This window comes from Falco peregrinus, chromosome 1, assembly GCF_023634155.1.
Source record: "Falco peregrinus isolate bFalPer1 chromosome 1, bFalPer1.pri, whole genome shotgun sequence".
Taxonomy (NCBI): domain Eukaryota; kingdom Metazoa; phylum Chordata; class Aves; order Falconiformes; family Falconidae; genus Falco; species Falco peregrinus.
Window position 1 is genome coordinate 92,871,143 of NC_073721.1, and position 14,615 is coordinate 92,885,757.

General features: G+C 40.4%; 1 protein-coding gene and 1 long non-coding RNA gene across 3 annotated transcripts in view; one reads left to right on the plus strand and one right to left on the minus strand.

Annotated features, from left to right (window-relative positions):
* BEGAIN (brain enriched guanylate kinase associated) overlaps positions 1 to 14,615 on the minus strand; it is a 155,816-nt gene that overhangs the window by 7,750 nt on the left and 133,451 nt on the right. For both annotated transcript variants that reach the window (XM_027777109.2, XM_027777108.2), the window contains one exon: positions 833 to 940. In XM_027777109.2, coding sequence (XP_027632910.1) covers positions 833 to 940 — 108 coding nt within the window. The remainder of the gene's footprint in view (positions 1 to 832; positions 941 to 14,615) is intronic.
* The window catches only part of LOC129782639 (uncharacterized), a 75,959-nt gene that overhangs the window by 6,787 nt on the left and 54,557 nt on the right, over positions 1 to 14,615 (plus strand). The window contains exons 2-4 of the long non-coding RNA XR_008744690.1: positions 233 to 362; positions 8,070 to 8,152; positions 8,598 to 13,974. This is a non-coding gene — a long non-coding RNA (uncharacterized LOC129782639). The remainder of the gene's footprint in view (positions 1 to 232; positions 363 to 8,069; positions 8,153 to 8,597; positions 13,975 to 14,615) is intronic.

The following is a 14,615-nucleotide window of genomic DNA, read 5'->3' on the forward strand; positions in this document are numbered from 1 at the left end:
AAGCTATTAATCACATGTGCATTCACATCAACAGGCATATTAATGGGATCAAATGCTCCCTGCTATGATTAAGAGTTCATATGAAATATGGGAAGATTGAATGTAAGATGCTGAAAAATAAGCGCTAACAGAAGCATGCCTCCTGTATATGATTTTTTTATTAAGTGTCTAAGGAATGGCACAATAATGAACTAAATGCCTGCAATCTTCCTTTCTTTGCTTTCTTTTGAAGTTTGTCCCTGGAAGGATTTCATGAGCGTGGTTGCCAGCTGCAGTATGCAGGCCAGTTCTCAGAGGCATTTAATGAGGAGCAGGGTGACAACTGCCAGGGATGTTTCCTGTTTTGTCCCACACTGAGACAGGTAAGCTGTTACACATGAACCACAGCTAACCCTACTTTTTGCTAGCAAAGCTCACTTGTGTCGAGCATCCCATTTCAGTGAGCAAAGACTGAAAGACCAGAGGAACTGCAGGGCTCTACGCTGTGCCTAAAATCCTTATGATGAATTCCTTCCAACAGTTTGCCATGCTGGATCAAAACTGATGGCAAAATCAATGTGGGAATATCGTCATTGTTTAAAAATTTTTTTTCATCAGTTTTGTGTTAGACATGGAAAAAAATATCAACGAATAGTCTCACCCCAGCCCCATAGCATAAGGAGAGTTGAACTTACAAAATGATGGGAACAGTCAAACATGAATTTTAACTGTTGAGGTGACAAGTTACATTTTACGTAAACAATAAGAAATTATTCTATAATTTCATGGGAGGTGCATGGCCTAGCTTATTTCTGAATATAATCTCAAGATATATCCATAATTACATACTTACATTGTCTTCTGACAACTTATCTATTGTCACCTTGGCCTCAATTAAGTGATTATTGAGTGCAATTATTTCATGGCTCAAAGCCCGTTTTTCCTCTTCGTAATGTTGACCCTGTGTAGAAAATGGAGTAGTCAATATTTTTTCTACTGTCAGAATATTTCAGAAAAAGGCCCAAAGGTTGATGTCATTCTCAAATCCAGGGAAAAACACAAGAGATCAATATTCCTTTTTAAAAAAAATTGTTTATTTCTTGCTATTTTCACTCAGCAGATGAAGCAAAGTGCTTTGAAAACATGGAGGTCAAACTGAGCTCACATTAGGAATCTCCACAAACGGCTCTAGGCAGCCTGTGCAAGAGCATTTGACTGAGCATCAGCTATTCCTTCTTCACCACAAGACAGGGTTTCTAACCTGGAAGGGACTTGGGCTCTTCCTGGCTTTTGTTACAAGAGTGTATCACTTATACCGTTAGCTTCTATTCTCATCAGGGAGGAAGAACAATATTTAAAAAAGAAACTAGCTGTGTTTGAGCCAATTTCTTTTTAGCTGTTGATTGTGCTGGCTGCTTTGAAAGTACTGGGTGAGGTTGTTCATGTATCAAGATGAATGTATGCCTGATTGTGGGGTTAACACTCAGTAGCAGAATGTGACCTACTGTGGGATAACAGGAAAATAGTCTGATTCAAACTTTTTGCTGCCCACTAATTTAATCTTATTACTAGTAGGTTGTAACTCTTTATTATAAATGCAAAGAAACCAGCAGGAAAAGTAGAGTGCCACTGGCCCTTCCTGTAGTGTGTCCGTTTTCATATCGCAGTGTTTATTGCACCACCTCGTACATCAAAACTTATTTTGTAACCATCATTTATAACACTTACATTAGTATTAAAAGGTATGGTAGCTTCTGAAAGCTCTAGCTGAGATCAAGGCATCTTCCTTGTGCTCAGAGCTGTACAAGGCATGATAACAAGAAGGTCTGCCAGTTATCTGGAAGGATCTTTAGAAAGCAGTGTTGCAATAAGAACAGAAAGTAGGTAAACTTTAATGCGCATCTGTTTTGTTTAGTGAACTCAATCCAGTGACAAATTCACAATCTCACTTCCCATTCTAAAATTGTTAGAGTAATTTGTGAAGGACTTTCTCCAGCAGGATGATTGTATTAGTTACTAAAATTTCCCAAATGTCATATTGCCAGGGTCACAGGAAAATCTTACATCAACACGCGCTCGACATTGTCAGCTAATTGACAGCAATGGGAGTTGTGTGCTTTGAAGTCCAAATGAATATCAAGGTTAATTATCCAGCTGCAAAGCACCAGGCTATGTTAAAGAAGAGTGATTAAATTGGAAGTGGCAACTCTCATCCTAAGTTGCTATTTAAAGAAAAACACCCCAAATCGTCTAAGCAATCCCACAGCTTGCTTTAAACAGCACAGATATGATTGAAGTGTCTTTGTGAACGTCTCAACTGGTCTGTTTTGATGTCAGCTTTTCTACGGACCATCTGTTCCCTGCTGGCTGTTACAAGACCTCTGTCCTCGCAGCCCAGCTGTGCCTGGAGGCTGGTTCAGGCTTGACACCTCTGCCGTCCTCATTCCCAGTGATCAGGTGCTCCTGCTAGCTGCCTGGGGTCTATGCGACGGAAAGCCAAAGCATAGCTTTCAGAGCTTGCAAGAGCTCCAACCTCACTGATTTTAGTGAGACACATGATCTGAAGGGCTGTGTTTTTTAATTGGGCAGATAGACGTGGTTTTATATGAGGCCATTAACTCTACAATGATTTTATTATGAACTAAACAGCTAGACACTTTGTGAACCTCCTGGACATCTCTGCACCTCTAGAAATCTGTCTCCTTCGAGAGTGTGACTGAGGGGTACATTTTCAAAGGTATTTAGCTGCGTAATGAGGTAGACAAGTAACTACCTAAGTACCTGGGATGAAAGTGCCCCTCGATTTTCCAAGTAATTTCATGCTTTTGAAGGATTCAGGTCTGCTGAGTACAGACTTAATCTTCCAAGTAACCATTTCTGTTGAAGTTTTTATCAATCCTTGTATGACAAGTTGTCAAGGCAGCTGATTTGTAGGACGCCCTTTTGCTCTCGGTCTCTCTGATTCAAGCAAGTGTTGCTTTTCCCTAACCAAATTGAACTTGACTCAATATATTTCACAGTTCAGTAAAGATCATCTGATCAAGGATTTATAGTCTTCAGCAGAGAGAAACTCGTAAAAGGGCAGTAGATGCAGGCTTTGGAAGCAGTACTTTCCATTGCACTGAGTAATGCTGAATCTGACTGAATTATGGTTTCATTTTATTTCAGTTATGATAACTTTTGGGCTGATGTTTTCCAGACTTTGTATCTGACCAAGTGTGACTTCTAAAAGTATTTTCAATTTGTTGAACTATAAAATTTGCCTCAGTTCAAATTCATGCTATACAGGTCAGCAGATAGACATCAAAGTAATAAACATATCAGCAGTGCTGTGGAGGAGGGGGGATGAGAAAGGCAGGCCAGTCCCAGTGTTCTCCACTAGTGTATGCTCACATCTTTCTCTTGAAATCAGTGCTGCTGACGTGAGCAAAGAATCTGTCTCATTGTGGAAAAGTGAGCTAGCCTAAGGGTGGACAGGACCCTGACAGGCTTTGGCATATTGACCATATACTGTGTGTCCATCTTTGTGAGTTCAGAGCTTCAGCCAGATGTTATCATGGTCCAGTGGTGGAAACAAGAGAGCAGAGGCTTAAACCTTACACCACCTTGGGGAAAACGGTGCAGCTGGAAAAGATGGTATGGTAGTGCTGGATGGCTGCATTAAAAGGATTGCTGGTTACTGGGGGCTTCAATTTGACCTCTTCCAGTTGCAGTTGGACAATCATATTTTCAGAATCAGGAATAGATGCCATAGAGGGACGAAACGAGGACAGGAATCATGATATTAATGCTGCAATTGTGAATTATAATTATAAATACTTATTTTACTTACAACCTCTTTTGGCAGATCCCTCTATTTCTGGTAGCTTTTAGATGCTTGGACCTCCTGGTCTTCCATAAGGCTGGTGACCTCTCCTCTCTCCTTTTGGCACTGCTTTCTGCTCTGCAGCTGCTAGCAACCTCTCTCTCAAAACCCAGTAATGGATTAAGTTAATGGTGTTATTGATATGCCAAGAGCTTGCAGCTGGGCTGAGGGCTCCTGAAGTCCACTCCAAAATGCCATAGCTATGGGCTGCAATGGGCTGAGCTTCTGGTGGATCTTTGTTCAGAAATCTTTGTTGAGTCAGCTCAGTGCATCTTGCTCCTGCCTTGTCCCCCGGCACAGAGCCAGCATGAAAGACTATAGCTCCATAGAGTCTGACTAATGCAAGAGAACTGCAATCATGTGCCCATGTCTGAGTCAGATGAAATTTGTACCGCTGGGTGACTCCAGCAGTGCATGGTGCTGATATTAATGTTGGGGGGACCAAGAGCTTGGAGCTCTTGCTCCTAGCCTGGATTTAGCATGAGCCTCTCTGCTTCTTGCTCAGATCTGATGAAGGAATTGGGTATCTGCTTTTCACAAAAGGATCAAATGATATAATGAAGACATCGCTGTCCGGAATCTTGTTTTTTCTTATAATTTGTATCTAGCACAGAGACAATATCCCTCATCCGTTTACAGATCCACAAAAATATAAGGTGTCACTTTCAGAAGTGTTTGGTATCCTCTAGTCCCTGCATCTGTTATCTGTGGTAGAAGTGGAGTAAAAAGAGTTTTGCTAGGTCGATACAGCATAAAATAATAGATAAGTACACTTTGGAAAGTAACAAAAGCTAGATGAAAAGATCAGCTTTTCTTGCATATTAATGGATCCACAAAAGTTCCCTCTCCACTCTTTCAGCAGCAATGGAGCAGACTAAAAGTTGGCTGTCTCCCTGGTAATGTTTTAGTTTCCCTTCAATGCTTTCCAGCAGCTGGAGAGTGTCCTAACATAAAGCAAGGTCAGCCTATTAGTCAAGGCTAGGCTGCTTATTGTCGTCTCTGCTGTCCTGTGGGAGGTTTCAGATGTGTATAGACCTTTTTAAATCAGTCTCTATTTTACAAACGAGCAGTGCTGGTCTGTGGAAATGTCAGCCATTTCAAATATGGCAAAGTAAATATGTTCTTGGTGTTCCTGTAAGGAGCATTTCAATGGATAGCATTTCAATGTAACCATGAGAATAATGTAATAGTAGTAGTGACCATGGAGTTATTAGTGGCCAGCAGCATCCCTTTGGAAGTAATTCTCAATAAGTAATGCCTGAAAGACAGACAGACAGAAAGAGACCTTTTCTGTTACAAATACCATCAAAATAGCACTGGTATCCCATCCTGAATGCCTGGATAGAGGTTTACTGCAATGTGTTTGGTTGTGGAATACAGGTAGAACTTTTTTTCCTTTTTCATTTACAACTTTTTTCCTTTATTACTGTGCTTGTCCAGGAGAAAGCCAGCACTTCCACTTGAGAAATTCCCCACATTTTTGGACCAGTGTAACGCTATTAAGTCGGTACTTTTCTCACAGAGCACCAGTCATGATCTTTTCATAGCAAATATTAATAGGTGCTGTAAGGTATCTGCTAAGCAACTGTAATGTATGTACTGCTTGTTCTGCGGGTCTTGGTGAGAAGAGCTTGTGGGGGTATACTTTCAAAACAAGGTCTGTATATTTTAAGGCAATATTTTGTAATCTCTTTGAAATCATCTTATGCAGGATAAAACAGAGCAGTTGCAGATGGCACAGAACTGGGAGGGGTAGCTGGTACACCAGAGGGTTGTGCTGCAATCCAGAGGGACCATGAACAGCTGGAGAAATGGGCTGGCAGGAAGCTCATGAAGTTCAACAAGGGGAAGTGCAAAGTCCTATTCCTGGGGAGGAACCAACCCCATGCGCCAATGTATGCTGGGGGCCACCCAGGTGGAAAGCAGCTTTGCAGGTAAAGATCTGGAGGTCCTGGTGCACATCAAGTCGAACATGACCCAGCAGTGCATGCCCTTGCTGCAATGAAGGCCAAAGGTAATCAAGGCTGCATTAGAAGTGTTTGCCAGCCAGCGGAGGGAGGCGATGCCTCCCCTCTACTAGCACTGGTGTGGCCACACCTGGAGCTGTATCCAGTTCAAGCTCCTCAGTACAAGATGGATATGGACACACTAGAAAGTTCAAGAAATGGCCAGGAAGCTGATTAAGGGACCAGAGCATCTCCTTTATGAGGAAAGGCTGAGAGAGCTGGGGCTGTTTAGCCTGGAGAAGACAAGGCTCAGGTGGGATCTCATCTATGTGTATAAGTATCTGAAGGCAGGATGCAAAGAAGACAGAGCCAGGCTCTTTTCAGTGGTGCCCCGTGACAGAAGAAGAGGCAGTGGGCACAAACCGAAACACAAGTGGTGCTGTCTGAACATCATGAAACACTTTTACTGTGAGGCTGACTGAGCACTGGAAAAGGTTACCCAGAGATGTGGAGTTTCCATCCTTGGAGATATTCAAAAGCCATCTGGACATGGTCCTGGGCAACCTGCTCTAAGTGGTTGAGAAAAGGGGTTGGACCAGATGACCTCCAGAGGGCCCTTCAGACCTCCACCATTCTGTTATGTTATGGCTACCATAACTCACTTGACTGCTGTGATAACCAGTATGCAGCATCTGGGGGTTTTATGATATGCAGTATTTTAAATTCCTGTTGTTAGCAAATACTGACATCTGTCATTTACAGAAGTAAATGCCTCTATTGTTATGCAAAGATGATTTCATATATAATTAATACATCTTTAGGTCCTAATAAAATAGTGAATGGGCATAGGTTGAATATGGTATAAGTTCACTTATGTTTCTCCCTAGTATTCCATCAAGACTTCAAACAGACTTCAGATTAGACTTGGTGCATGTGAATGCATTTCTTTGGAGTCAATGAAGCAGTATCTGCTTATTACTGATAATTACACTAATGATGGAGGATGAGAGCGTGTTATCTATCACGAAGAAAGGGCACTCAGATGCTCCATGCATTCCCAGTGATCGTTCAATGACAGTGCTTCAATAATGGGTGAGGATGGATTTGTTTTATAGCATCTGTCAGTGCATATCTCATATCCTGGTAAGATAGATAAAAATAGCCATCCCTTGTGGAATTAGAGGCTGCGAGAGTATGCAATAGTCGCTCCCGCCAGGTGTGGAAACTTTACTGTTGCAGAGGTTAATAATGTAGCTTAGTTCATGCTTATGTGCACTCTTCTTCCCATCCAGATGTGTCATGGTCTCTGCTGAGTAAGACACAGTTTTGAAATACGGTATTTGAACTAAGGGACCTCTTTGCTTGCTGGCAGAGGCTTAAATAGAAACTGGGGTGGTGGTGGGGGATGACTAGGCCAGGGGCATATCTGACAATGTAAAGAAAACAAGAATGAGAAAACTTGTGGTGGAAATAAAACCTTTTTCCTACTGTAGCTCTTAAAGTTAACAGCTGTTCTGTTTAGAGTACTTCCCCATAGACCATATGCATAACATATGTTTCATCAATTGGCTCATAAAAAAGCAAAACATGGTTTAGATTTGCAGATATTACTGGGTATTCTCTGCAGTAATTCATGATTTTAAGCATTACTGCGTGTCAGTTTCTGCTCTGCAGATCTTCATGTTATAATGACAGATTATGTGTTTGTGTGTGTGCATGTTTATAGATGCTTTGGAGCGATGTGAGTTTATCTGCCAGTTAAAAGCCTAGCTATGGATAACCCCTACTCACATTCACTTGTACCCTTGGGCAGAAACTGTAATAAAAACAGTGAACTGACGAGAGGAGAACAACAAGTAAGAATAGTGAAAGGCATTTCAATAAATAATGAAACTGTTTCAGCTGATACCAGTTCATGACACGATCCTTGGGGTGCAGGATTTGGTGCTGATCCTTGCTTGAGAGCACTATTTAATAAGTATTGCATTTTTGATTTTACTTCTTTGTATAACAATCTTATTTTGGTTTAAACAGTAAAATGAGTATCCAAAGGAGCTATTCACTTCCAGACTCACTGAAGCCACAAGTCTGTTTAAGAATGTGCATCTTTACAAGCAACTAGAGAAAAAGAGCCAAATGTTTAGCTAATTTATTAGGTAATTCTTTGTCAAGTTACAAACAAAACTGCAGGAATGTGTAGGAATGTATGCAGAGCCTGTGGCAGCATTCTGACTGCACTTCATGGTGTACCACTCTCTCATCTTTGCTTTCCACTGCAGTAATCCCAGGACACCCATTCTTGTCTCCACACTTCTTCATAAAGCTAGTAGAGCCTGGCTTTCAGGAATGCTGTTACATTACGGTAAGGAGCAATGACTAATTCATTGTATTTATTCTATGGTATTTTAGTTATAATGTACCATTATACGGTATATTAGATATTTATTTAAAGTGATTTTCTGTTTCCAAGCTGCCAGGGGTGCAGCCAAAGCTGCATTCTTCAGAAACAAATGTATGGCTTTAAGGATTTTAAACCCATCACTTTTCTCAGAGGGTCAGAGAAGATGTTGATGTGTCTTGTGCCTGAGGTCTTACCTACTGCAAAAATCTATGTCATGTTGGAGTTCTTCCACATAAAGAAGATAGTGGCAAGAACATTATTGCAATGTGACACAGGCCTTAATTATGATGAACACATGGGATGAAAAAAAGTGATAGCTGTATGAGCCTTGGGCTGGCTCAGGAAGAGATTATGTTGTCTGCTATTGCCATAACTTAATTTTTTTTGATTTTGTAACTTTACCTAGGTGCTCATCAAAATAATTATATGGTCATAGTGAAATTAAAGGAGTAGAGACTTCAACTGAGCTACTGGTAAGGAGCAAAACATTTTGCAAAAAGAAAAAGAAGTCATGTGAATTGGGTAGAAAAGGAGTAGTACCATTCCTGCGGGCCACACGAAGTAAGCTCATCAGGCTTCTAGCTTGAAGCTGTCACTCTGATGACTGACTGTTTGATGCTCAAACTTTCTAGCCACACAGGTTCAACTGTGGAAATGGAGAAATTGCTGGAGACAGGATATTGCTTAGACTCTGCTTAAATGGGCTGGGCAAAAAAAAATTCACATTTATTTCTCTGAGTAAAGAAGTAAAATGGCCTAGGAAAGAAAGTGTGGAATTCTGAACTTTATAATCTTATATTAATTCTTATTAATTGCAGATCATTTTAATATGCAAGTGAATTCTAATTAGAGTTAACTATCTAAGCAAGTGCAATTTCACAACCAAATAACAAAACTAAGGCTAGACTATTTACAGTACTTTGCTATTTAATATTTTGTTCTGCCTCAGGAATTTTTAAATTCACATTTCCTGTCACCTTTTGACATTTTATTCTTAATAATTACTTGGGTAGAAGAAAAATTAAACTCCCCTCCCCTTCCCCCTTGTAATTGCTGTCTTAAAATAACTGTTTAGCTAAATGCTCTCTCTTGAGAGTCAAGATACTTCTTGCTAAGAAAAGTTTGCTCTGATTTATCACACTCCTGTGGCAAGGCTGGTTTTCCTCTCTAGGTTTATACTTGCACTTGAGTGCATAAGGTCTGTTCTTGCAGCGAAGACTTGTGCCGAGCCCGATTTGTGTCCCAGCCCTGCTCTGTGGTGCCTGACCAGCTCAGAGCCAGCCCTAGCAGTCCTGCTCTCCCTGCAGCACTTGTCACAATAGTAATCCTGGTATTAGTCTTATTGCTGTATTATCGTTACCCTGTAGGCTTTGTCTCCTGGCTACCCCAGTTCACATCTAGGGCTCTTCCTCTTGTTGAATTTGATCCTTATAAACATGTCCATGTCCAATGTGTGTATGCCTTTATATTCTGCTCTCCTTACCTCTTAAAGCTATTCAATATACATTGAAACATCAACTGGGATATTGATTGGAAAGATTCGGTAAGCTGGCTGAAAAAAGGCTAGTGTAGTACAGGGAATAAGCATAATGCACTTGTGTTCTGTGTGAATTAGTCCTTCCTTTTTAATTAAAAAATATCTCCACTCTTGACTTTGTAAAATCTCATGTTGGGTAAAGCTATTTAAGGTTTGGTGGTGGTTTTTTTCCCCCTCCAATCAACCCCAGCCCCTTGAGAACATTGTGAGAAAATTCCTATAAGCTCTTTTCAAGGGAAAGCAGGGAAAATTCATTTAAATAAAATGATCTGTTCAAATATCCAGCCCCTCAGACCCTGCTAAATAGCATTTTTTTTGGCAGTAACCCAATTCAAACTGCCATAACCAAGTATAATGACTATATTAAGTAACTAGTGCGAAAAAAGTCTAAAAAAGAATAGAGTCGTTATGGAGATTGCTTGAACAGAGACAATTTTGCTTCCAATCCTGTTAATATGTTACTCAGGTCTCCTCTGCCTCCTAATGCGGTTCTCTGCAGAGCTGTTTTGGTGGTTGTTGTTGCAGTGTTTTTTAATATCGCTTTAATTGTGGGTCTTCAGAATTGCTGAGAAACCCTGGGTGGAGGGACAGGCAGGAGTGTGCTAGACAGCTGGTGTGATGTGTGCTGCATGGCTGGCATCACATGAGGCTTTGCTAGATATGGTCACTTTTGATCCTCATATCAGGGCCACTGTTTCTACCGACTAATGTTTGAGGGGTAATCTCTCCTGGTATAAAGCAAGGCTGAAGAATGGATCTCTCTATGTACTGATTAAGCTTTACTGTAAAGGAAGTGCAACGCTTCCTCCCCATCTGACTGCTGGGATCAAATCCAAAAAAAAATGAAACACAGATATATTTTTATGAAAGGATTTGCTCCTACAAGCAGATAGGAAACTCACTGCTGTATGTTCCTTATGCTGCTGTTCGGGGGAGTCACTTGAGCCATTGCCTCCAGAGTTTGTGCAGATGAGAGAGACTCTACCTTCTGGTCAAGAGAAATGTGATAACCTTTCTTCTGTGTCGTAAGATCAACTGTCTTTCTTGAATCAGCTCAACTCTCCTCTGTGCCATTTCAGAGCTATGCTGGAATTTCATTTGCTTCCTTAACTATTCTGCATTAATACTGTAACTCCACAGTCCTTTATTTCAGTTGTCAATCTGGTTTAAAGGGCTTTGCTGCTGCACAGCAGTTCGTGGCCCCGTCAGCTGTGCTGGCACAACTTCATTGCCATCCTGAAAACCAGGATGGTGAAAAAAACCCTATGAAATGGAAAAAAAAGCTTTGCTTGGGAAAGAGGTCTTTTAAGCTATCTTTGCCATTAAGGAAAGTGTACATGCACTCAATACCTTCAGTATTTCTTCCTGGCATTCAGACATCTAGCTCACAGTCTGAATGTTGTCCTGTACTATCTCAAGATTCAGTTTTCTTTCACCCTAGAGCTTTGCAAAAATTTGAACACTGCAATTTCTTGATACCATTTATCATAGCTATTCATATATTTCCAAATAATAGTAAGCCTCTAAGGTATTATTTCACAGCAGCTTATAAATATTAATATCCTCTTCAGCAGAGGCTAAGGCAGACCTTCCCTTATTTATATGTCTAGAGTGTCGTTGTCCAAGTCTAAGCTAGTCACCTTCCTGACTTCCTTCAATCAACACAGAGATTTCTTCAAACTATGAAATTCCTCATTGTACAGTGATTGTCAGAGGAATGGTGCCTGTTTATCTCCACTGGCTGTCAGAGATGTTGAGGATAAAAATGCTTCAGACATTTACATGCTAAATAGACATCTTGCTTTTAGATACTTAAAACTAGGTAAAATGAAGTAACTTTAAGTAACTAGCTCAATGGCATACAAATCATGTTTGGCAGAGGCAAGAACCGAATCCATGTCTCCCAAGACATGTCTTGTAATTCATGGGAAGCTCACTTTTCTGTGCCTGTAACTGTCCTGAGGGAAAAGCAGCGTGAAGGGATTTTGCGACTAATGTGAATCTAGCTGAGACAGGCTTTTAGTAAGTTGATTGGAAATGACCTGTTGCCAGATTTGATGGGAAAACCTCAAGAAATGGAGAATATGCTACTTCCCTGCATTACAGGAGCTCTGTGCCTCTGCATTTGCAAACACTCTTCCCCAACTGAGCAGGTCCAGATCCTGAGTGTAGTCATCGTTCTGGCTTTGTCTAATATGCTGTCTGATATTTAGCATTTTCTCCCTGTAAAGACATTTATACAAATCAGTCATGTCTCCTTTCTACACTGAACGAGTGAGCTCCTGGAGTCTCTTGCTGAGGCAGCTTCTTTACTTCTCAGTCTTACTTTTCAGTTGTCGGTCAGCTTGAGCGCTTTTCCGCACCCTTTTAAAAAACGTAAATATCAGAACATTAGCCACCGTCTTCAAAGTGGATTTTCCCTTGTCTGAAACCATGACAAAAGTATCGTTCTACCCTATTTACTTTTCCCATGCTTATACAAATACCACCGTTATTGTCTTTGCCATAGTGTGCTGCCGGGAGCTCACGTTGCATTGTTCAGCCAGCCTGCCTTTCAGAGTCACTGACCTTTTCTGAGTTTCTGCTTTCCAGAGTACAACCCCCTCTCTCCACTTCCCCCTTCCCATTTTTTTTTATATGGTCTGCAAAGGTTTTACGCTTCTAGGTATCTGTGGGAAAACATATTTAGACTGAATGGGCACAGTTTATGGAAGGCACAGGCCATTCTGAATAATTTCCTTATCAACATCTAACAATGCTGCTAATCCTTTTTAGCTCATTTTATCAGCAATAATTTTATGTTTACTTTTAGGACACTGTTGAAAACATTGATCGATGCTGAGAACCGTACCAATCCTGGGCTGTCCTGATCTAGCCCTTTGAAAAGACTCTTTTGTAATGGAAATAGCCCTGTGCCTGCTACTTTTTGAAGTGTCTTTTTGTAATCTTGCAACCCATCTACTAACTGCTTTTGATACTGTATCACTGTAGTTTTGTAATAACAATTCTATTAAGTGGTACTTGTCATATCTTGCTATCCAAATATATCTACTCAATTGCTTTTGCTAAAGAAATTATGGTTTATTTAACAATTTTTCATAAAATCATGTTGACTTCCATTATTTATACTCCTGTGATTTAGTTTTCCAGTAGCTGAACATCATAAACAATCACTTTGTGATTTGTACAACCTCTCTTTACCCCATTCTATGCTTGATCTCTTGGATTTGGTACAGACGAGCATTTTTTTCAACCTCTGAGAATTATCTCAACATTCAAAGACATTTAAAATAAACATCAGCTTAACACATTAGTATGTATTTTTAATTTAGCTTGGAGTAGGAAGCTGGGAATCTGCTCAGACAGTTCTTTTAGGACTCTTAAGTGGAAGCTTATGTAGGCTGCTGTTTTTTCAAAGAAATATTTTTGCAAGTGGTCCCTAAGACATATTGTTCAACCTTGTCTGTAGTTTCCATTGAATTTGGAAGCTGGATTGCAATCAGTAGTAAAATAATGTTCTGGCTTAAAGCAAAGTGTGGCACAAGATCTCTGCCTCCTGAGTGAAGACGGAAAGATGCTCATCTGGCTTCTGGCCCATGTGGCAAGGCAAGGACTTGAAGTGGCATGGAATGCCCCAGTTAGGTCAGAAGGCGACATTTCCCAGCGCAGGCAACCTACAACAGTGGCTTTGCAAAGCTGGTGTGAGAAGCACGTGACAGTTACAGTACAGTCATGAGGGAGCTGTTTCACATTTAGACAACCCAGGGCCGCAGAGGCAAGATGAAGGGCTTTGCCCCCAGCATTATTGTCCCTAAGTTTTGAGGCACCCCAACAGCAGAAGCACTTAGTTTATCTCTCAGTGTTACACTGAGTGGTTTTGACAAATCCTCTGCAAAGCATCAGAGATGGCATCTCAGTCTGTAATGAGCTTTTCAGTCTAACCTTAACACACTTGATTTGTTTTTTTAATTGTGATGTTTGTCAAGTGACATTTCTCTGAAAGTTAATTACTTCTTATAACTAATTCATTTGATTTCAGACACAGCTCTCTGGGAAAAAGAAAAAATACAAAACCCCAAACAAAACACAAAACTTCCTGGTAAACACATAGTGTTAAAATGAATTATTTTTAATTTGCTCTTTTGGTAATTTGGTTTTTTTGCCCTTCTCTAAGGGATGGTCCTTCAGTCATGGATGCTGAAATCATTTGACAGCTACTTCCTTCCTGCCAAGGGTATATGGAAAGGTAAACTATTCCATGGAATTCAGAAAATGAGATTTAGATGCCATAACCAAATCCCCTCTTATTGTGAAGAGTAAGACTTTGTGACTTATGGGAAGTGTATGTATTTGGCAGGATGTTAATCCCTGAACCAGTCAGAAAAGGAAGGGAAAAGAATGGACTTGTGCTTGAGAAGAGTGCTGGTTGATGCTTAAGGCTTTGATCTTAAGAAGGAACTTTACAGGGACTCTCTTTAATCATAAATTTTGGAAGGAATGGGAAATATTTGTCAGTGAATACTCCACAAAATTAAAGGCTGGAGGCCAGACCCAAAGGCACTGCTCTAGAAAAGTCCATATGCTTTTCCTCCTTTTTCTTGCCTTCTGAGTCCTTCCGTGCTTCATCTTGCTGTTGCTCAAAAGTATTTCTAGGAACATATTTTTAAATTCAGGGAAACTTCTCATCTAATCAGTCTGACTTTGTCCTCAGCTTTTGGTTTATGAATTTTGTTTATGACTTGGTTTATTGACTTTTACTTTTGTTGTATTTCCACATTGTTTTTTTTTAATGTCTCCTTCACACAATGTTGTACATGGCATGTACTCTTGTCTTCAGAATTCACATCCAATTTACTGGTCCTTTTCTAAGACTTCCTGTCATAACAT